Consider the following 23,865-nt stretch of genomic DNA (forward strand, 5'->3'; position numbering starts at 1 on the left):
AATTTGCAGAGGGAAAGAAGAGACAGTGCTCCCCAGAAACACTAGCAGAATACATTTTTGTAGTAGAAGTAGCAAGTTCTTGCTCCGTTTTACTGAATTCAGAGTTGACAAAGGAGTAATGATGGAAAAATGAAAGCTATTGGATGAAGACCAGCAAAAAATTTACCAGATGTCAATGTTGAACATTCATGATGAGTGACTTGATCATTTCACCTGGGATTCTCTTAATCTCACAGTTCTCCACCTGGGTAAGTGATAGATGGTAAAAAAGTATAGGGATAGTGATAAGAGTCCAAGTTTGGAGAAGGTACATACAACCACAGAATTAAAGAAGACTGGAGGATAGAAAGTAACTTAGAGTCATATATTAGGGATGGGGGAAGGAAGAGCAAGGGGAAAGCAAAGAGAAGAAGAGCTAAAAGTAGAAGTGAGAGGACAAGAAGCAGGAGGTGAAGAGGGGAAGAAAGAAAGGAATATATTTTATCCCCATCACCATCCTCCAAACACCAGGCACCGTGGCTTGTAAGAGTTGACTATTTTTTCCTAAAAGTCCCAGAGGAATGCTAATGTCTCCACAGTCTCTTTGGTTCAAGTCTCAAGTATGACGTTGTGTTCACTTCTGAAAACTGCTCTGACAAATGACACCCTGTCTTTGGTTATAGCTGAGTTTCTACCTTTGCAGAATGTGTGTCTGACATCCACCTACATGGCTCTCTTCTTACCTATTACCTATGTATTACCTATGTATTAAAGTCAGTGCTCTGTGACTGCTCATGTTTTCAAGGCTAGCTCCCCTAATTTCTGGTAAGAATGATATTGGACTGATGGCCACAGCTAACTAACCACACTGAGTGGGCTTGCCCCTAACATATACAACTCTGAAATCCAAAACTCATGCAGAAGCAACCTCGTAACCAAGCATCCCTCAAATGAAATATTTCAAACCTTGACTATAAAGATACATTCCTCCCCTTCTTACTGGATCCCTAACAAAAAGCAAAAATATCAAAGCCCAAAATGGTATTTTGGAGGGTGAGGGTACTTAAGAAGCTTGGACAATTTGTTTATAAACATTCCTACCTTAACACAGGCATAATAAAACTGCTGAGAGGAAAACAACAGATGTTATTAGGAGGGTGAAGGTTGGGAGGACTCTTCTGCAGGGCAAAGGTCAACCTGACCCACCTAGCATCCTGCTTATAAAATGTAAAGATTAGCTTTAGCTATAAGTCAAAACTTTGATATGTTAATTTTTATTTATTCAATTGCCTTTAGTTTACATCATACACATTCAGATGATGATATTTTTAAATTTCTCATTTATACAAAGCACATCCAGAGATAGAATTCTATAGTTCTGCAGCTAATTTTAGTCACTCCAAAAACCAGAATCTTGACTCCTGTCCAATGTCTCCATGTAAGCACCCTCCCCAAGAACTATAACCCTTTCCTAAAGCGGCCAGAAGAGTAATTTCTATACTAGGAAAGTTTGAATGTTCTTTTGGGTGTCCACATTGCTCTTGTCCCTTGAGACTTTGTTAGAGCCAGTAAATCCTCTTTTGGCTTCTAAATCATTATTATATCTTTGCTCTGCACTTCCAGTAGGTACAGTCCTTCTGAACAGAGTCTTTATTAATAAACCATGGCATATTTCCTATCCCCTCACTAAGCTCTGCTTTGTTCTACATCCCTACAGATTTCTGCCTTTAACTTAACTATGCTAAGCCAAGAACTAACAATCTTCCACGTGCTAGGACAGTGGGTAAGGGGATAGAAACCCCTCTTGGCAATAAGTCACATCCTATAAGGAAGGGAAGCTAAAAATGAATCCTCCATAAACAACTCCCATTGATAATTGCTCAGAGGTTCAATGACTTAATGCTCAATATTTCATTGGCATTGCAGGACCCTTCCAGCTATGAGAATACTGTAAGAAAAGTACCCACCAGGAGATTTAGGATCTACTAGAGTAAGCTCACTGTTACATAACTGTGATAACACTGAATTTGTGTGGTTCCAAAAAGAAGTAAAGTGATACACGGATGTATAAAATATAATGAGCCCACATCTGTTTTAAGTGAAGTTCAAAGACCTTCCAGTTCAAGAGAGCAAGCAAGTATGTCCTTCTACCTCACTTCCCATCCAGGTCTCACTAAAATAACAGCAATATGTTTTTTAAAAGAATAAAAACATAACAGTGCTGGAAAACAAGAGTAGAAGCTAGCAGATGTTCATAAATTTTAAAAATTCTGAGTGAAGCCCAGAGAAGTTCCAAATTCAGTCAATAAATACAAAGGTTTAAAATGTGCTATGGATAGGGTGACAGTACCAGTTTATGCGTATTGTCTTGACAAAATAACTTCTCACTTTCAAAGTTGTCTTGGCTTAGAAGATAAATTATCTATGCATTCTAGTTTTGGGGTATCACCAGAATAATTAAAGAAAATTGAGCTAGCTGGGCCCCCCAAATACTCCTACCCTTGCTCATTAAAGAGATTAGGCAACATGCCTAGGGAGGAAACCAAGAATGGGTGTTCAGATCTAAGAAAGAAGAAGTTCTAAACCTCCACATCAGCTACAGGAGACTCAGGTCCTAGTAAACCCTGCCTTACTGAGGCAGCTGTGGAATTTGCCAGGCTATAGACTGAATGTTTATGGTCCCCCAAAATTTCTCTGTTGGAACATTCCCTATGAGATGATATTTGAGTGCCTTTGGGAGTGATTAGGTTATGAGGGTAGAGCCCTCATGAGTGGGATTAGTGCCCTTATAAAAGATGTCCCAGAGAGTCCCCTGCCCCTTGCATCATGTGAGGACACAGCAAGAAGACAGCCATCTATGAACCAGAAACCAGGCTCTCACCAGACACTAGACGCATTGACTCCTTGATCTCGGACTTCCCAATCTCCAGACTGTGATAAATAGATTTGTTGTCAATAAGTCACCCAGTTTATGGTATTCTGCTATAGCAGTGAGAAAAATCTAAGACATACAGAAAAACCTCCCTGCGAGCTGGCAACATCACCAGCCTTCCAATTTAAGGGAAAAGGCTAGCGAGGGGAAAGACCTTTGCAACAGCCTCTTATGTAAACACAAACCAATAACTGTAAGCCAGCAGATGTCTGAGAAAACTCAATACCACAAAAGACAACGATTCAAGAAGAAGAGATAATACTGAAAATGGATGGAGAAAATAGTTTTTATGCTGATTAGTACCTTGAAGTTATTCAAGATATGGCATTCATGAAGCAAGAACAAGCTGATAGGAACAAAGATACAACAAGAAAGAGTTCCTGGAAATTAAAACTACTTAATGGAAAAATAGATAGGATAGACAGAATGAAAAACAAAATTGAAGAAAGCTCTTAAAATACATAGCAAAATGAAAAAGAGGAGGAAGATGTGAAAAAGAACACTTACAAGAAGGGTACATAAACAATGGCTAAATAGAAATAATCAAATAAACAGAAGAAAATGTCCCTGCACCAGAGTTAAGAGCTGTCTTCAAAGTGAAAAAGCCACCAAGACCCAATCAGGATGAATGAAAAGGGAGCCATGGTTATCTACAAAATTTTGAGCTCCAAAGACAAAGAAAGTATTTTAAAATTTCAAAAGAGAAAAAAAAATGGTTAGCCCTAGAGACCTAAGAATTGGACTAACATGAAAATTCTCATCAGGAGAAAGAAGGATAGAAGACATTGAAGTGATGCCTTCTAGTTTTAAGGAAAAATATGTTTGAGCTCAGAATTCTATACTCAGCCAAATAATCAATCAAGTGTGAAGGAGCAATAAGAACACTTTTTCAGACATCCAAGAGTGTTTACATACAAGATCATCTCCAAAACAATGACTCAAGAATGTAAAACAGGGTAATAGTTTAAATGTTAAAAATAAAGGGAGTCAAAGAAGATATAGAAGCAAGGATGATGACAACTAAAGTCAACAATGAAAATAAAACTACCTGATGTGATCACCTACATACCTGTTCTAAGTGAGCCACAAATTCTACAGAAAAAGGAAAGTCTTGTCTATTTCCATTTATTTCACAGCCTATATAGCAAAAATAAACCAGTTTCTCAGGAAAAGTACAATTATGTATTAATTCTTGGCTCAAACAATAATTTCTCTGAGAAGTCTTCATAAGGAAGTCATTGTTTGATACAAAGAACATAAAATGCGTTTTTAAGAGCTGTGTTTTGTAAAAATTCTAGAGATCTCATTCCAAACACAATTCAGAGGAGCCAATGCTAGAGTTTCGTACTCAGTCTCTACCTAGCTGATTAAATTCAGGCATGTATTTTAGGATATTTAGATGAATAAATAAGCTGCAAGTCCTTCCATAAATCACCCTCATTATTATTTCTCTCACCTGCACTTGTGCTAAATGCTAAATGACTGAGTTTCAAATAGAAATTCCTAAAAAAAAAAAAAAAAAAAATGCTGTGTTGCTAGCAGAGTACAAATTCTTGGGACAGAAAATCAAGCTGGTAATAGTGTTAACATTCCTTTGTGATAGCTGAGGAGCCTAACAAAGACATTTACCTAAATAAGAAGCTATCCTTCATCATTTCAACAAGTAAGGAGAAGAGCCATTAGCAGAGGTAGAATTGTCTTAGACACTTATTTTGAATCTACTCTAGAATACAGAAAAATAGGCATAGTAAAAAATAGGTAATTAAACCCACGAAGACCTCCTTCATACAGGATAATGGAAGTAGCCTTCACTTTCCAAAACTCAAAGGCCTGCATAATTTGATGCCTGCCTCAATCAAATAAAAGATCAATGAAGCACTCCTAGAATGTTTATCTTTGAGCCATATGATTACTGTTACCTTATCCAAGATAACTAAATAAGGATACCTCATTTATTTTATGAAGTGGTCATTTAGAAAACAGTTAAATGTTAGGAAACATTTACCAAAAAGAGTAACCTTAGTTTTAGGATAAATGACAAGTAGTCTACCCTGTCCCTGCCTACAATAATTATCTGATCCTGCAGATGATAGGTTTCAGATAATAAAACCACATCCACTTATGTATGTACATATGCTTGTCTTTCCATTTGGAAGAAAGAGTTTCATCAAACACATCCAAGTGTTGGGGCACGTGGGTGGCTCAATTGGTTAAGCATCTGCCTTTAGCTCAGGTCAAGATCCCAGGACAAGATCTCAGGGTCCTGAGATCAAGTCCAATGTTAGCATCTCCTTCTTCCTCTGCCCTTTTCCCTGCTCATGTTTTCTTTCTCTTTCACTATCTCACTCTCAAATAAAAATCTTTATAAAAAAGTTTTTAAAAAAATCCAAGTGTCATCCAATCACTGAAACACAAGTTTGAAAGACGGGAGGGATGTAATACAACCCTGCAGGAAATTTTTAACCTCAGTTGAGATGTTGTTCTTTGTTACCAAGACTTTGGGGACCCATTAAAAACGAGAATTTGATGACCAAGCATGCATAGAAGAGGAGGAGGTCTGGAGCTTTAAGCCAGAGGCCAGAGATCTTCCTTCTACCAACTATGCATGTAAGCATGTTTTAACTCATGACCTCTCCTTATCTGTAGTTCCTCAGAAAAATAATGCCACTTTGTGTTGACATCATTATATAAGAAAGTACATGGGGGCTTAAGTGGGTACGAGAAGAATAAATGAAAGAAGATGGGATTGGGAGGGAGACAAACCATAAGTGACTCTTAATCTCACAAAACAAACTGAGGGTTGCTGGGGGGAGGGGGTTTGGGAAAAGGGGGTGGTATTATGGACATTGGGGAGGGTATGTGTTTTGGTGAGTGCTGTGAAGTGTGTAAACCTGGTGATTCACAGACCTGTACCCCTGGGGATAAAAATATATGTTTATAAAAAATAAAAAATTATATTAAAAAAAAAAAGAAAGTACATGGAAAGCACTTTGCAAACAGAAAAAAATAATTAAAAAACATTTTTCTAAAAAAAAAAAAAAACAAAAAGAGCAAGTAAGTGAGAAAAAAATCACCCAAATTTGGATAGTCAGTCTTAAATTTGCTTGTATTATTATTTCTCAAACAGATCTGAAGTAATTTTCTAATTTTCTTAGTGGAAACTGGCAACCCATTGATTCTTCCCCAAGTTGTTGGAGGCAACACCCAACCCCTAATCTGGGCTCTTCTCCTTCATACTATAATAATTTAGACAAGATCCAGCTTCTATTTCCAGCAGGCATCTATGTCTTTTTTTCTCTTAGTTTTTCTATGAACAACTCCCAACACCTTAATATTTAAGACTAGTCAGTGAATTCAGTAGCTCTGTTAGAAGACCAAGAGTAAGAAGGAAGATTTAGGAGGCCTCCATTGGACCCATAAATGATCATAGCAAGTACAAATTCCTAATTAATGAACACAACTGTCTTTCTTCAATTAAATCCAGAGCATTTTGTCCTTCACCAAATGTGGTTTGGGAGACAGTCTTCAGGCAATTGGCTTTATATCCCCAAAATCATGAAATGATGAAGCACCACAAAAAATCTGGGGGCTCTGTATAAACCCTGATGACAGGAACTTGTACTTCCTCAACAAGGTTGGTCCCAATCCAAAAGCTGAAGAATGTCTCCAAACATGGAGTGTCATTTGGGGTTTGGGGTTGTTGGTTTTTTGGGTTGGGTCAGAAGTCTCAGAAAAATACCCTCAAGCCAAATCAATAACTTAAGCTTTTTCCTTTCTGTATTTTCTTTCATTCTTCACAATCTGGTCTCGTGGTTGGGAGCCAAAGCAATTCATTAAAGACATGAGGAAAGAACAATGAGTGGGGAGAGCTTTAAAGAAAAGAGTTCCCCCACCCTCCAAGATTTCCTGATTTGACTCCAAAAGCACATTCTGATACAATTGAAAAATATGTGTCCTAAATCGGGGTTTCCTATTGAAACCCAGTGGTGACCTGCAGCTGCTGGGACTTATTGACATTTGAACAGCAAACTAAAGAGAATTGAAGCAAAAGAGAAAAATCTTCCCACAAATTTTTTTTATTCTTGTCCTGACAAAAGAGCTTGGAAACAGAGTTAGGGGATTCAAACAAATACTAAAAAGCCTTGGGTTTGTTTTCCTCTTGGCTGAGCCAATTTGCTCATCAGGTCCAGATATTTGGAAAATTTGATTTATTGGAAGCTCTATTCCTCCCATGGCTTACTATAGCTTCACAAAGAAACATAAAAATTTTTAACTAGTTCATTCTTCTTCCACCATGCACGAATTGGATTACATAAGTTACAAGTAAAAATCGATAAAATCTTCATATAAGTCTGTGGTATATTGCTTTCTGTAAGTATAGATTCCACAACTAGAGAGTTAAGAATTACCACAATATAATGTTAATAATAGCAGCTAGCATGTATTGAGCACTGGTTAAAAACTAGATACTTTGAGAACTGTTTGGCATACTTTATTTCATTATTCCTCAGAACAATCCAGGTACCAATAGGTATATGCTATTATTAGTTCCATTTTATAAATGAGGAAAAAAAGTCCTCACAAGATCATGCAATACAACCAGATTTCAAACACTGAGCTGCCTTCTTACGAAAGCAGTGTGAAAGAGATTTGGGGTATCAGGAGATGTTAAATGGCACTGTGCAGAGTTGACCGGGAAAATGCAAATTGCTGTGTGCCTGTATTCAGAGGTCAAGGAGAGGAAGAAGAGGACTCTGTTATTGAACGCCATGCTCCATGGTCTACCTCAAACACACACTCCCTCCCCATTAGCCTTGCAGCCCTGTGACCTCTCACATTCCACTGCTTCTAGGCTTCTCTCTGCTTCCTGGTAGAGGCTGCCTCCTCTTCTTGGAGCCTTTGGGCAATCCTTTCTGAGAAAACTCTCCCAAAACCCTGTTCAAAACTTACTGCTTTCTTTGCACCCTTTCTCATATGGGCCTAATGCTAGGCTATTGGGTTTTATTTCTATTCTTTTATAATTTAATTGTGTATAGCAAAAAAAAATGCATTTTTATGAACTGAGCCAGGATCAGAGTATTTTCTGTGAAGATGAAAAATAGCTGTATCTTCCTACAGCATTCCCTTTCAGAAAGAAAAATAAAATAAGGATCTATCCCAAGAATCACAAGAACCTAGAAGAAGCTGGAGGACATTTAATTTTCCACTGTGAGACACATTCTGGCCACCCAAGGGAAAGCATGCCACCTGTCACCAAGTGAGAGCAAAGAACCCTAGGTAGAAAAGAAAGACACAGGACAAGGAAATCGAAAGACATCTCTTCCAATATCTCAGGGTTTGCACAGGAAGCTGTGTTTTTCAAAGCTTAAATTTGTTATTTTGAGATGAAGGGGGCTTATAAATTGGGTTTCTTTAGTACATATTGGTTTCTGTGCCTCGGACCCATGAATTCATGTGGCAATAAAAATCTGATGGAGCCAAGACAAGGGAATTTATTCCAGAAATATTTAGGGATCTCCTTTGAGCAAGGCTCTCCTATAGACAGTGAAGAAAAAAATCAAGACAGCAATAGCCTTCGAGGGGTGAACATGTCCACAAATACCCACATAGCAGGGAAGCAGAGGAGATGCCCAGGAGCCATGGAAACCAGAGAAAAAGAAAGTCAGGTCCACAGGGGTGGAGAAAAGGCATAACCACCTATCTCAAGTAGCTCTGAAGGGAATTGATGCAGGTCAATACACACTGGGGAGTATGGTAGGTTGTTTTGCCAAGCTCCTTATCCATGCCATTTACTGAAAAAAGGAATTTGGTAAAGGTGGTCTGCCACCTAAGATAAAATATGGACTTTTCAAGAGGACATCTCCAGTTCCCCAACCCCGGTCTCTTCTAGCAAATAGTGGACCCCATGTGAAAAGACCAAAAGAAAAATTAGCAACCTCACTTTATTTACCTACTAGTGAAGCATGTGGAGAACATATGTTTTAGAAGAGACACAGTGGAGCCAGAACTTTGGGCAAAAAAGAAATCTGCCTACTTCCCACACTCCCCTCCCACTCTACCTTCTACACTCTGGTCCAAGTCATCCTTTCGCTGTCCTCCAGCCACTGCAATAGCCTGCCCTGGGCCTCCCAGCTTCCTCCCCTGGCCCCATAATCTATTTTTAATAGGGCAACCAGACTGATCCTTTTCCAATTGTATTTGTTTCCTATTGCTCTTCTAGCAAATCACCACAAGCTTATAACAACACAAATGTGTGGTCTTATTATTCTGGAAGTCAGAATTCTAAAAAACAGAGCTCACAGAGCTAAAAGTCAAGGTGTTTTATCAGGACTGAGTTCCTTCTAAAAGCTGTAGGAGAGAATCCATTCCTTGCCTTTTCCAGCTTCTAGAAACTGCCCACATTCCTTGGCTCATGGCCACATCACTCTGACCTCTGTTTCTATGGTCATATCACCTTCCGACTCTCCTGCGTCCCTCTTATAATCACAGTGGACCTACCTGTATAATCCAGGGTACCCATCCTATCCCAAGATCCTTAGGCATATCTCCAAAATTTATTTTACCATGTAAGGGAATATATTCACAGGTTCCAAGGATTAAGACATGGACATATCTGGGGGAAGGGGCATTAATATGCCTACCACAAGAATCATCTTTTCTCTGCTCAAAACGTCCAATGCTGTGGCACCTCAAGAAACAAGCAGGTTCTTATAAAGGAATTCAGGGCCCTGCTTGATCTTCACACACTTACCCCATTACAACCACCAAAAGCCCATGGACAGTGAAGCTAATAAAGCTTAAGCTTCAGAGCACCTCACTAGCACTTTCATTCCAAAACCCTGGGAGTCACACTAGAAATGTGTTTGTCCAGGAAATCTTACTGTTTCCAACAACATGGATGGGCCTTGGTGGCATCATGCTAAGTATAATAACTCAGACTGAGAAAGACAAATACTATCTGATTTCACTTATACATTAAATCGAAACAAACACAGAAAAAAGAGACCAGACCTCTTGTGGTTATGGGTCAGGGCAAGGAGAGGGAGGCACAAACTTCCAGTTATAAAATAAGTAAGTACCAGGGATATAATGTAAACATGATGACTGTACGATATATGTGGTATGATATACAGGAAAGATATTGAGAGATTTATTTTTTTTGAAATAAATCAAATGTACAATGTAACTTACATTTAATGTACAAGGTAACTTACTTATTATTTGATTTTGTTGACTAGCTTTCTTCCCCCCCACAAAATTGTAAGCTCCATACAGGTTGAAGTCTTTTTTTTTTCTTTTCAAAATCTGTTTTGCTCACAGCTGTATCTGAAACCTTTGGAACAGTTTCTGGCACATAATAGATATCCAGTCAATACTTATGAAATGGTTGGATTGATAGATAAACAAGCAAATAAATGAATGAACTACCACTCAAAGTTCTCATTATCATAAGACAACCAAAACTACCACAGTCAAACAAGATCATTCCAGCTAAAATAATTGAAACATGCTATTTTCATCAACTTATCCACCTTAAAGAATGTAAATTTACGATTCACAGTAAACAACTGCTGAATTATTAAGGGTACTTTTCTTTATAGAAAATACCATTTTGGGATTACTTCATAAGCTTTAAGATTTTATTTCACCATTGAAAGATTTCAAAGCATATTTCAAAGTTAAGCCCAGAAATAAAAATTATCATTTCCTTTAAATTAGGAAGCTCTGTTTGAACAAATAGCAAACACAACATTACACAAGAACAAGGTCCAGCAGGGGACTATAATTCAAATAGCACTTACTAAAACTACTCAGAATAATAACAATCACAGCTACAAATAAGAATTTGACATATGCCAGATACTGGCTCAAATACTAAATTAAGGAAGTATTCTAAGGTTTGGGTCCATGGCAGGGATCTGAAAGTATTTTTTTAAAATAAATGACTATAATTCTAGGGATAAAATTAAGGATTTTTCTTTTACAAATAGAATATTATTGGGAATACTAAAGAAAGAAATGGAGAACTGGAACAAATGCATTTACAAATATGTTCTAAGTCCAATAAGTATATATGACACACAGTGTTCTAAGTATAATTTTATTATTCACTATAATGAGGTAGTTCATAATAGACTCATTTTTATGTATATGTCATGGCTAATATTTAAACCTATTCTAGCCAATAACACTGATTTATATATTCCTTAACCATTATTTTCTTATTCAATTCACTATTCTTTATTCCTTATTTATACTTCCTGATATATTCAAATACTCCTATAACTACTACAGAACAGTAATATTTAATGTATTCTCCTGGTAAGCTTATAAGACATTATTAAAAATGTGTTTTTAAGTTTCCCACTACAACAGTGTGAACTGTGTCAGGATCAACTCATCTGCTGAGAACTTTAAGAGCTAGATGACATATACAAAATGTTTGTAAATGTTTGTAAATGTTTGAAAATGTTTGGAAATACATAGAACAAAATCAGACAGAACATGAAAGGCCAAGAACCAGCAAAGTACTGAGATAAACCTGATATTCTCGACCTTTCCCCTTAAGGTATTTTTTAATTCCTCAGCTTCCCAGAGGTGAGAGAAGACAACAATTAGAGTTCAGAACCTAGCAGGGAAGAGGAGCCTTGGTAACACTCGAGGTTTCTAGTTGACTTCTGAAGGACTGCGTTCTAGGAGTAAGAACTAACAAAATTAGATGATGCCTTATAAATACTGAAACCCAGACTCGTACTATCTCAGTCTCTGACTGTATCAAGATGATCTGTTCCTTCTCTAATTGTGTCTGAGAGGAAAAGTAAATTTTCCTCAAGGAAGATAACATTATCCAGATCCCCTACAATTTTTTCATAGGCAAGTTCTAGGTTTTAATAATAAATTAACAAGTATGGCAGGGCACAAAATCAAACTATCGAAAACCAAGAGAAAAATCTAGGAAATGGAAACTGACCTATATATGATCTAGATATTGGAACTATCATACATGGACTTTAAAATAATTGTAATTAACATGTACATTAGAATAGATGACAGGGGCACCTGGGTGGCTCAGTGGGTTAAGCCGCTGCCTTCGGCTCGGGTCATGATCTCAGGGTCCTGGGATCGAGTCCCACATCGGGCTCTCTGCTCAGCGGGGGGCCTGCTTCCCTTCCTCTCTCTGTGATCTCTTCCCTTCCTCTCTCCTACTGTGATCTCTCTCTGTCAAATAAATAAGTGAAGTCTTAGGGGAAAAAATTTAAAAAAAAAAAAAGAATAGATGACAAAATACAAATTACCAAATTACACATAAAACAAAAAACAAAATGTATAGAATTTGAAAATACTACAAGTAAGCATTCAATATAGGAGTTTAACAGCACATTAGATACAGCAGAGGGAATAGTTGTAAATTAGTGATTAGAAAATATAAAAACTGTACAAGGAGGGAAGAAAAAAGTTGAAAATATCAGAAAAAAGCATAAGCACAGAGAGACGTGGTAAAAGTTCTATCAGATGTATAACTGGAGTCCCACAAAAGAGACCTGAGAGAATAGGAAGTAGTAACAATATTTGAGAATATTCTGAGAATTTTCCAAATTTCCCAAAGAAATCAAGGTGAAAAACTCAGAATCTCTATAAATTGCAAGCTTGTTAATTACAAAGAAAACCATACCTATGCCCAGAATAGTAAAAATGCTGAAAAACAAAAATTAAGTTTTTAAAATAGCCAGAAAACATATCACTTCAACAGAAGAATAACAAGAATGTCAGCTTACTTTTCTTTTTTTAATGTAATTTTATTTTTTCAGTGTTCCAGGATTCATTGTTTATTCACCACACCCAGTGCTCCATGCAATATGCGCCTTCCTTTAATACCCACCACTAGGCTCACACAACCCCCACCCTTTCCCCTCCAAAACCCTCAGTTTATAGACTGTCAGTTTACTTTTTAAAAGAACAAGTGGAGATCTGAATGTGACAGAATGGTACCTTTAAATTGCTAGAAGAAAAGACTACCAACCTGGAGTTCTATGCTCCATAAAAATATTTATCCACCCAGCCTGGGTGGCTCAATGGGTTAAAGCCTCTGCCTTCAGCTCAGGTCATGATCCCAGGGTCCTGGGATCAAGAGCTGCGCATCTGGCTCTCTGCTCAGCGGGGAGTCGGCTTCCCTTCCTCTCTCTCCGCCTGCCTCTCTGCCTAATTGTGATCTCTGTCAAATAAATAAATAAAATCTTTAAAAAACTTTTATCCAAATATAAATGCAAAATAAGGATCTTTTTCCTAATGAAAAGTGACTGAATTCACTACCATTAGTTCCACATTTTTTAAAAAATGAAAGGAAATCTTCAGGCAGAAGGAGAATTACTCTAGATAGAATCACAGAAATGCAGAAAAATGAAAAAAAAACTGAAATGTTGTAGGTAAAACTACACAAATAATGAACATGTTGACAATAACAACAAGTTATTTGTTACTGCTGTCTTGTTAGTTTTACAATACACAATGAATTAAATACATGATAACAATGGCACAGAAATAGATAAGGAAAGTTAAAATGCTCTAAATTGTTACATGGCTCACAAAGTAGTAAAAGTACTGAAGTTAATCAAACAGTTATGTCACAATCCAAAAAATAACCACATAAAGAACATTAAAAGAATGCTAAGTAACGGGCGCCTGGGTGGCTCAGTGAGTTAAGCCACTGCCTTCTGCTCAGGTCCTGATCTCGGGATCTCAGAATCATGACCTGAGCCGAAGGCAGAGGCTTTTAACCCGCTGAGCCACTCCGGCACCCCTCAAATTGTATTTTTTTAAAACCACAATATATCACATCTTAAATTTAAGACATTAAAGGGCTGAAAGTAAAAAGAAAAAATATGTAAACATTAATAAAAGGAAATCTGGTATCACTACACTAATACCAGATAAAGTAGACTTCAATATATAACAATTGCTAGAGATAAATAGGACCATTCCATAATAATAAAAGATCATTCTTCTAGGAATATATAACTCTAAATTTGTATACATCATAATGTAACCTAAAAATATATAAGGCAAAAACTGACAGAACTAAAAGGAGAAATAGACAAAGTTAAGAATATCTTCATAAACTAAAATATGGCTATAATGGTTAATTTTAATGTGTCAACTTGACTGGGCCATGAGGTGCCTAGATAGATAGTCAAACAACATTCCCCATGTGTTTGTGAGAATTCTAACACGAAAAAGACCTTTAAACATTTGATAACCTTTAATGCACGTGGCAGAATAGATACTCTGTTGTTCCAAACATTCCCCATGTGTTTGTGAGAATCCTAACACGAAAAAGACCTTTAAACATTTGATAACCTTTAATGCACATGGCAGAATAGATACTCTGTTGTTCCAAACTACAGAACAGAAAGTAAACTCAAGGATGTGAAATTCTAGTTAATATGTAGGAAAATTTACTGTCCAGAGGATGATCTAGCTCTTACAGTACATGCTTGAACATGTTAGAGTAAGTAATCAAGGAAAATATTAAGCAACACTACAGGAATAAATTGTCAAGCTGGAAGAAAATTTGGACAAGATGATTTTGAAGACCCTCCTAATTTCTAGGTTTTATCATTCTATACAACCTGAAATTATATTAACAGAATGCTTAGATTAAAAGAGTACCAATTAGAAATAAGGTAGAATATTTAGGAAAGAGGACACGATGGACACCACAGATTTAAAAGTTATCTCCACAGAAATGAGTGGAAGCCATGACAGAAGAGCACTCCTCTGAGGAACACACTATACTGACAGAAGAGGACAGAGGACAGAACCAGGGGCAATTCCACCACTGAGGTCCAGTGAAGGAGACAGGGTCATAGCAGTCTGAGAAGGAAGAATTTCCACAAGAGTCGTGAAGACCAAGAAAAAAGAGTGTTCAAGAAGAGAATATATACCCCACCTCCAAATCCACAGAGAGGTAATAAAGGATGGTGTTGAGGAACAGCGCCTTTAGAGAGTCTCCAGTGACTGGTGATTTTTTTTTTTTAATAGCAGCCCAAACTAGACTATATCCTGAGTAATAAAACACCAGATTGCTCAAAGCCTACATAATGCCTCAAATAGAGCAGCACACAACTTTTGGAAGTATATGAGAGCCAGAAGAAATCTCTTTTTTAACACTTTCTATTTGTAACTGTACACAATGACTATGATAGCAAATTTTTAAGTATATAGTTTACTCTCTGTACAAAGGGGGAAAAAAAAGACTTCTTTTTCAAAGAAATTTAAGCACAGCATAAAAATCTAGACCACAAGGTGGACTAAGAATAACAATGCTACCTCTTGCTTCCCTCCAAGTTGAAAAGCTAATGAACTAACAATGGGATAACTTGTGCCCTACAATACTTAGGATAAGAAATAAATATTCAATGTCTGGAATAATTTCTGGAATAATTATGTTTTGGCACAGAAATTTAGTAAAGTGAAATGAAATGGATTAGGCATTTCTCCTTCATCTGTAGTGGAACCAAATAAAATTTCCCATGTCTTGTTCCCTCTAGATACCAAAAAGTTATGAAAATGTGCAGGAGAACTAATTAGAGAATACTAACTCCAACGGTGCCTAGGTGGCTTATTCGGTTAAGCAGCTGCCTTTGGTTCAAGTCATGATCCCAGAGTCCTGGGATCTAGCCCCATATTGGGCTCCCTATTCAGCAGGGAGCTGGTTTCTCCCAAACCCCCGCCCCTGCTCATGTTCTCTCTTGCTCTCTGTCTCTCTCTCTCAAATAAATAAATTTTAAAAATCTTTATTAAAAAGAGGAAGAAAGAAAAGAAAATACTAACCTCAAAGTTTTAAGAGTTTTTGTAAAACTAGCACTGTAGTATGTCACTGACTGGCAAGTACTGATTATCACTTCATTCTAATGACCTCATTTTTGGTTTACTACAAAAAATAGAAGGTTTTGAAAAAATTATATCCATTTTTCTAAACAAATTATTGTATTAGAAACCAAGTTCAAGGGGGTGCCTGGGTGGCTCAGTGGGTTAAGCCCCTGCCTTCGGCTCAGGTCATGATCTCAGGATCCTGGGATCGAGACCCACATCAGGCTCCCTGGGAGCCTGCTTCCTGCCCCCACCCCCCGCCGCCTGCCTCTCTGCCTACTTGGGATCTCTGTCTGTAAAATAAATAAATAAATAAATCTTTTAAAAAAAAGAAGAAGAAGAAAGAAGAAAGAAACCAAATTCAAACAAAAATTAATACCTTCACAAGTATAATTGCAAAAGTACTTAATGAACTTTGGATTTGTTGTTTTTCCATAAGGAATAAACACAAGCAAAAATAACACTCCTTAAACACATACATTAATATACATGCACTTTTATATGCATTGATATGGTGCCTAGAAGGGTAGGTTCCATCTTACATATCTTTTATATCACCATCTTCTACTGCAGGACCAACCCACTATCTAAGTAATATAAGCTCACAATAATGCCTAAGAAGCTGGAATATAAATTCCAACCAAAGAGCTATTTATTTTGTAAGCACAACAGATACATCACTTAGGGCCCATAATACTTTAAGGGACACAAAAATGTTTAAATTTTTATTTTAAGACCAGAAGAAAAAATGAATATAATAATGGATTCATAATAATAAACTTAACCTTATAATCTTATAAAGGTTGCATTTGTCTTTTTAACCACACAACTGTAAAATATACTTTAGTATTTTTTGGAGGAAGGGGTCAACAAATACCAATGATAGACATAATATGACCTACTCCACACCCGCATAAACATATGGAGGAATTCCCTGCGGAGTCATGTGTGCTAGGTCCACAACCTCCACATTTTGGAACCTGGAACAGCTTTAGCCAGTTTAAAGACAACCTGTAATTATCTACCTCTCTTCCTTCCCATGTTACCAAACTACATGAAATCTCATTTAAGAATTTTACACAAGAATAACTGTCTTCGTAGACTTGGAAATGATTTGTCTTGGACCTCCCATATGACCTACATAGAAAGAACATTTACCAAGAACAGAGAACTTTGGAGAAGATAGTGCAGGAGAACCATAAGCTCACTTTGTCCCAGAGAAACAAATCAGGTAACACCCACATGAGTGTAAATAATCCAGAAACCATTAGAAGGCTGGCAGAACTGACTCTCCACAGCTAAATGCAGAGAGGAGGACACATCAAAGAGGATAGGAAAGGTAGAGGCATAGTCCGAACTTCGAAAGATCTATGGGACTATTCATGGAAGGGGAGGGACACCATGGGTGCAGAAACTGGAAAGAAACAGACTCTCACAACAGGCACTCCAGGTCCACAGAATTCCCATAACATTTGCCTTTGAAAACCAGAGGGGCATAATTTCTCAAGTTCTTATAATCAGCAAAGCATAACAACTGGAACTTAAAAATCAACCTGTTCCACTCTGTAGAGCATGGAGAGTCCCTACGCTAAAAGAGACAGCACAACAAACATCCCCAAGGACATACATAATCTGAAGTTTACAGGAACATGACTTGTTTACTAATCTCAGAAAATGTACTGGAGAAGCAGTAGTCCTTGGGAGACTTCTCAAGGAACACAGGAGCTGTTGGACACTAATTCCCTCCCCTCCCCTCAGCCTAGACACAGGGATCCCTACAGGAACCAGCATAGCACGAACACCTGCTATCTAGCTTGCTAACAGCTATGCCCTGCCACTGCATTCTCCAGGGTCCTGTCCCTTCAGCCAGGTTCTCACTCAAACCAGACCCAGACACAAATTTTGTTAACACCAGCACCCTAGCCCCAGCACTTCTGTGGATCTGCACCTTCCAATATGTCCCTGGTCAGAACCCACCCAAATTGATGTCACAAACCTGGCAGTATGCAAGCAGCCCAAGAGGGGCTGGTAGCACTCCAAAGTAATTCCTGCCTCCAGGGAGAGGGGACAATAACCACAAAGACCCTTTCAACTATGGCCCCAGGAAGACATTTGGTCTGATTACAGGCTCCACCCACAAACTTTTTGAGGGGACAATGCAGGGAAAGTGCTCTGCAGTTTGAAGCAATTCCATCTCTGGCAAATGCCTAGTCTAACGCAACTTAAGCCCATGGTAGCCCCAGCCTGACCCACTAACAACAGGAACCAAATCCTGCCCACTCCAGGCAAAGAGGGCCATTGCATTTGACTGGACTGAAGACAAATGTGGCTCAGCCACAAGAGAATGGTGCACACAATGCACATAGGAAATATCTCTGAAGCACTAGCTTCTGGTGAAGAAGGGACATTGCACTGGATAGCACTAAAGGACCTCTTCTTCATAATTTCACTACTTTCAAGAGCAGAAGATCTTGCTAACCTTCCTAACACATAGAAACAGACACAGAGAATTACATAAAATGAGGAGACAGAGGAATATGCCCTCAATGAAACAACAGGGCAAAATCACAGCAAGAGACCTAAACAAAATGGAGATAAGTAATACACCTCATAGAGAATTTAAAGTAATGGTGACAAAGATACTCACTGGACCCGAGCAAAGACTGGAGGACTTCCCTGAGACCCTCAACTAAGAGAAAAAGAACTTTAAAAAGAACCAATCAGAGATGAAGAACTCAATAACTGAAATTAAAAATACATTAGATGGAACAAGAAAAAAAATACACTACATGGAATAAATAGTAGACTAAAGGAAGAAGAACAGATTATCTACCTAGAGGTCAGAGTAATGGAAAATAATCAAACTGAACAGTAGAGAGAAAATAAATTTTAAAAAATTACAATAGAATTAAGGAACTCAGTCCCCATCAAGCATAATAATATTTGCAATATAGGGATCCCAGAGAGAAAAGGAGGAAGAATATTAATTTGAAGAAATAATACCTGAAAACTTCTCGTATCTGGGAAGGTAACAGAAATCCACCTGCACAGAGAGCCCCCAACAAAATCAACCCAAGGAGGCCCACACTAAGACACATAGTAATTCAAATGGCAAAAAATAGTGACAAGAAAACACTTGAAAAGCAGAAAGAGAAAAGAAAACAATGACATACAAGGGAAACCCCAGAAAGCTATCAGTTGTTTTTTTGGCAGACACTTTGTAGGACAGAAGGAAGTGACATGATACATTCAGTGATGAGAGGAAAAACAAACAAACAAACAAAAAAAGAAAACAACAAAAAACTTCAGCTAAGAATTCTATAAAGCAAGACTATCATTCGGAATAGAAAGAAAGATAAAAAATTTCTCAAACAAAATAAGCTTCTGCACAGCAAAGGAAACAATCAACAAAACTAAGAATACAGCCTACTGAATGCAAGAAGTTATTTGCGAATGATATATCCAATAAAGGGTTAGTATCTGAAATATATAAAGAACTTCTACAACTCAATGCCAAAAAAAACCCAAATAATCTAATTTTAAAATGGGCAGAAGACATGAACAGACATTTCTCCAAGGGAAGACATACAGGTGGCCAACAGACACATGAAGAGATAATCATCACTCATCATCAAGGAATTTCAAATCAAGACCACGATGAGCTAACACCTCACACCTGTCAGAATGGCTAAAATCAAAATCACAAGAAACAACGATTTATGGTGAGAATGTAGAGAAAAAGGAACACTTGTGTAGTGTTGGTAGGAATGCAAAATGATGTAGCTACTGAAGAAAACAATACGGAGGTTCTTTAAAAAATTAAAAATGGAATTACCATATGATCCAGTAACTCCACTACTGGATATTTAACTAAAGAATATGAAAACACTAATTTGAAGGGATACATGCACCCCTGTTTATTGCAGCATTATTTACATTGCCAAACTGTGGAAGCAGCTCAGTGTCCTTTGGTAGATGACTGGATAATGAAGTGGTATATATACCTAATATAATATTATTCAACCATAAAAAAAAGAATGAAATCCTGACATTTGCAGTGGCATGGACAGAGCCAAAATGTATAATGCTAAGGAAAATAAATCAGTCACAGAAAGTCAAATACCTGACGATTTCACCGACTTGTGGAATTTAAGAAACAAAATTAAATGAACAAAGAAAAAAGGGATAAACCAAAAATAGACTTTTAACAATAGAGAACAAACTGATGGTTACCAGAGGCCAGGGGTGGGTAATGGGTGAAATAGATAAAAGAAATTAAGAGTACACTTATGATGAGCACTGAGTAATGTATAGAATTGTTGAATCACTGTATCATACACCTGAAACTAATATAACACTGTATGTTAACTATACTGGAATTAATATTTTAAAAAAGCAAACAGAACATAGACCATAATTATAATGTTTAAACTATCTGGGTCAATTAGCTGGAATTTTTTGTACCTTGAAGAATGTGAGATTTATATGAATATGGTATTAACAAATAATAAAGCATATACAGGAGAAAATTATTATTTCCCCAGAACATCATGGTCAGCTTGTTGTATTTTCATATGTATCACCTATGGCCAAGCTTCCTGATGAGGTTGTAGAAGTTTATAAATGAAGTACACATTTGTTGAGGATATTCAATATCTCATTGAGGTAAAATATCACTTCATGATTTTTCCCCCTAAGAACCCCAGGCTGCTTAGAAGTTCTCTAGTCTGGGTTCCCCTGACAAATATAGCACTTGTAGCAATGTTTAGCAAACTATTTTTAAGTTATCATTGTTACTATAAACTTAACAATTGTGTGAGGATACATACATTTTATTGGAATGTAAAAATCTACATTTTTACATGGTTGAAGGTTGGCACTTCCTAGCATATCACAGGGGCTTAAAATATTTGTTGACTGACTGCATAGCAAATGAGTAAGTTATACTAGTTCCCCAGTCTATGACGGAATCTATAGGAACTGATGTAATCCAAAGATGAGTCATTCCCTATCATGATGATGCTGATGGTGTGTCAGTTTTCTCTGAGAATCTGTCGCAAAGCAGATATAGACCCACATATGTGGCCAAAACATTTAGCTTCTTTACACAGCAATGACTAGTTATCTGTAAAATGAAATTCTGTATTAGGAAGACCAGAAAGTTGCATTCCTCATACAAACACTGTCAATAAAGTCATTTCCTATTACAAAGCAAATTCTTTTTTAAATTTTGGTGCCAAATCTATTTAGCAGTTGGACTAGACTTTTACTAAATTCTATATAACAAAAAACAGTTCTAAATTTAAAAGAAAATAAAGAGATTAAACGCCAAACAGACTGTATGAACATCTATTGGACATTGTACCAAGATTAAAAACCAGCTCTGAGAGATAAGATATTTTACAGGCAAATTGAGGAATTGAAAAATGGAATCTACTATGATTTATCAATATTATATTCCTAGAATATAGTGACAATATTGTGTTTATACAGAATATCCTTGTTCTTAGAAGATTCTTCCAGGAATGCAAAGATGATTCATATCCACGAATCAACCAGTATAACACACCACATTAATAAAATGAAGGATAAATATCATAGGATCATATGCAAATGCATGGAAAGCATTCAACAAAATTTTTCATTCATTCATGATAAAAACTGCAACAAAGTGGGTATAGAGGGCACATATCTCAACATGGTAAAGGCCATGTATAACAAACCCAGAGCTAAGTTCATCCTTAGTGGTGAAAAGCTGAAAATGTTTCCCCTAAGATCAGGAGCAAGACAAAGATGTCCACTCTTGCCACTTTTATTTAACATAATACTGGAAGTCCTAGTTACAACAATCAAATAAGGAAAAGAGATTAAATGCATCCAAATTGTTAAGGAAGAAATAGAATTGTCACTATTTGCAGATAACAATGAACAATTGGGATTGTATCAAACTAAAAGTCTTCTGCTCAGTGAAGAAAACCATTAACAAAATGAAAAGACAGGGATGCCTGCATGGTGCTATTAAGCATCTGACTCTTGGTTTTGGCTCAGATACCAGAGTTGTGAGATCAAGCCCCAAGATCTGCTAAAGTTTCTCTCTTCCTCTCCCTCGAACCCTCCCCACCCCAGTTTGCTCTAAATTAATCTTGAAGAAAGAAAAGAAAGAGAAAAGAAAAGCAGGAAGGGAGGAAGGAAGGAAAAAAGAAAGACAGCCTACTGAATGGGAGAAGATATTTGTAAATGACGTATCTGGTAAGGGGTTAATATAAAGAACTCATACTACTCAAGATAAAAAAAAAAAATCAGGATTAAAAACGGGCAGAGGACCTGAATAGACATTTTTCCAAAGAATATATACAGACAGCCAACAGACACTTGACAAGATGCTCAACATCACTAAGCATCAGGGAAGTGCAAATCAAAACCACAATGAGATATCACCTTACAACCATCAGAGTAGGTAGAATCAAAAAGACAAGAAATAAGAAGTGTTGGTGAGGATATGGAGAAAAGGGAACTCTTATGCATTGTTTGTGGGCAAGTAAATTAGTACCACCACTATGAAAAATGGTACAGAGGTTTCACAAAAGATTAAAAATACCATATAATCCAGCAATCCCACCTCTGGTTATTTACCCCAAGAAAACAAAAACCCTAATTCAAAAAGATACATAAATTCCTATGTTTATTGCAGTATTACTCATACCCAAGGTGAAAGCAACCTAAGTGTCCACCAATAGATGAATGGATAAAGATACGCTACACACACACTCTCTCTCTCACAGAAATACTATTCAGCCATTAGAAAGAATGAAATCTTGTAATTTTGACAACATGTGTGGACCTAGAAGGTACTTAGTTTGGTGAAATAAGTCTGACAAAGACAAATACTGTATGATTTTACTTACATGTGGAATTTAAAAAACAAATGAATAAACAAAGCAAAATAGAAACAGACTCATAAATACAGAGAACAAACTGGTGGTTGCCAAGGGAAGTGGGGATGAGGAGATGGGCAAAACAGATGAAGAAGGTTAAAAAGTACGAACTTTGAAGAAGTCCAAGAATATAAAGTTTTGCATAGTGACTACAATAATATAATAACTTTGCATGATGATGGATGTCAATTATACTTATGATAAGCATTTCATAATATATATAAATATCAATTCACTATGATATACAACTGAAACTAATATTGTATGTCAACTATACTTCAATTAAAAATAATTTTTTAAAGGGCAGACAAGAATTTCGGGGTGATAGAAATGTTCTATATCTTGTTTTGGGGTGGTAATTAGACCGGTATATACCACTGTCAAAATGCAAGCAGAACAATTAAGATTTATGTGGGGTTTTATATATAAATTACATGTTCACAAAATAAAATGAGGTGAAATTTTTTTTATTTTTTATTTTTATTTATTTATTTGACAGAGACAGATCACAAGTAGACAGAGAGGCAGGCAGAGAGAGAGGGGGAAGGAGGCTCCCTGCTGAGCAGAAAGCCCGATGCGGGGCTCAATCCCAGTACCCTGGGATCATGACCTGAGCCAAAAACAGAGGCTTAACCCACTGGGCCACTCAGGTGCCCATAAAATGAAATTTTTAAAAGTAAAATAAAAATTAAGTCATGTTCACTTTATCATCTGAAGAGCTTACCAAGTGATTTCTTTTTACTGCAGAACATTATTGGATCTATTTATGTTTCACCAGGTTTCACCAGTTGGCCTACATAGGAAACAAGAAAAGTATACAACATTAATATTTTTAAAATGTTCATTAACCACAAGCTTCTACCTTTTAACTTCTTCCTAGTCAAATCTAGATGACTAGGAGTCATTGGCACAATAATGCATAACAGATTCCACTTACCAGGTTTAAATTTAACTGGATAAAAATAACTCTACACAAAAGTAATCTATTTGTATTATATGCTATGTGAAACAACAGAAGATAAGCTCAAGTGTGCCATTCAATTTGGCATTAAAATTGAGCCAAAATTTTTTTAATTTACTTTTTTATAAACATATAATGTATTTTTAGCCCCAGGGGTACAGGTCTGTGAATCGCCAGGTTTACACACT

General features: G+C 36.9%; 1 protein-coding gene across 7 annotated transcripts in view; it reads right to left on the minus strand.

The window, feature by feature from the left end:
• Nucleotides 1-23,865, minus strand: part of ATP8B4 (ATPase phospholipid transporting 8B4 (putative)) — a 248,892-nt gene that overhangs the window by 201,272 nt on the left and 23,755 nt on the right. For all 7 annotated transcript variants that reach the window (XR_006602907.1, XM_045067867.1, XM_004755458.3 and 4 more), the window contains one exon: nucleotides 23,441-23,509. Coding sequence is in view for 6 of the 7 variants with exons in the window: in XM_045067867.1 (XP_044923802.1) it covers nucleotides 23,441-23,468 (28 nt within the window). In the remaining variant the exon portion in view is untranslated. The remainder of the gene's footprint in view (nucleotides 1-23,440; nucleotides 23,510-23,865) is intronic.

The sequence above is a fragment of the Mustela putorius genome, unplaced genomic scaffold (genome assembly GCF_011764305.1).
Source record: "Mustela putorius furo isolate JIRA1106 unplaced genomic scaffold, ASM1176430v1.1 tig00003898_pilon_pilon_pilon, whole genome shotgun sequence".
Classification (NCBI taxonomy): domain Eukaryota; kingdom Metazoa; phylum Chordata; class Mammalia; order Carnivora; family Mustelidae; genus Mustela; species Mustela putorius.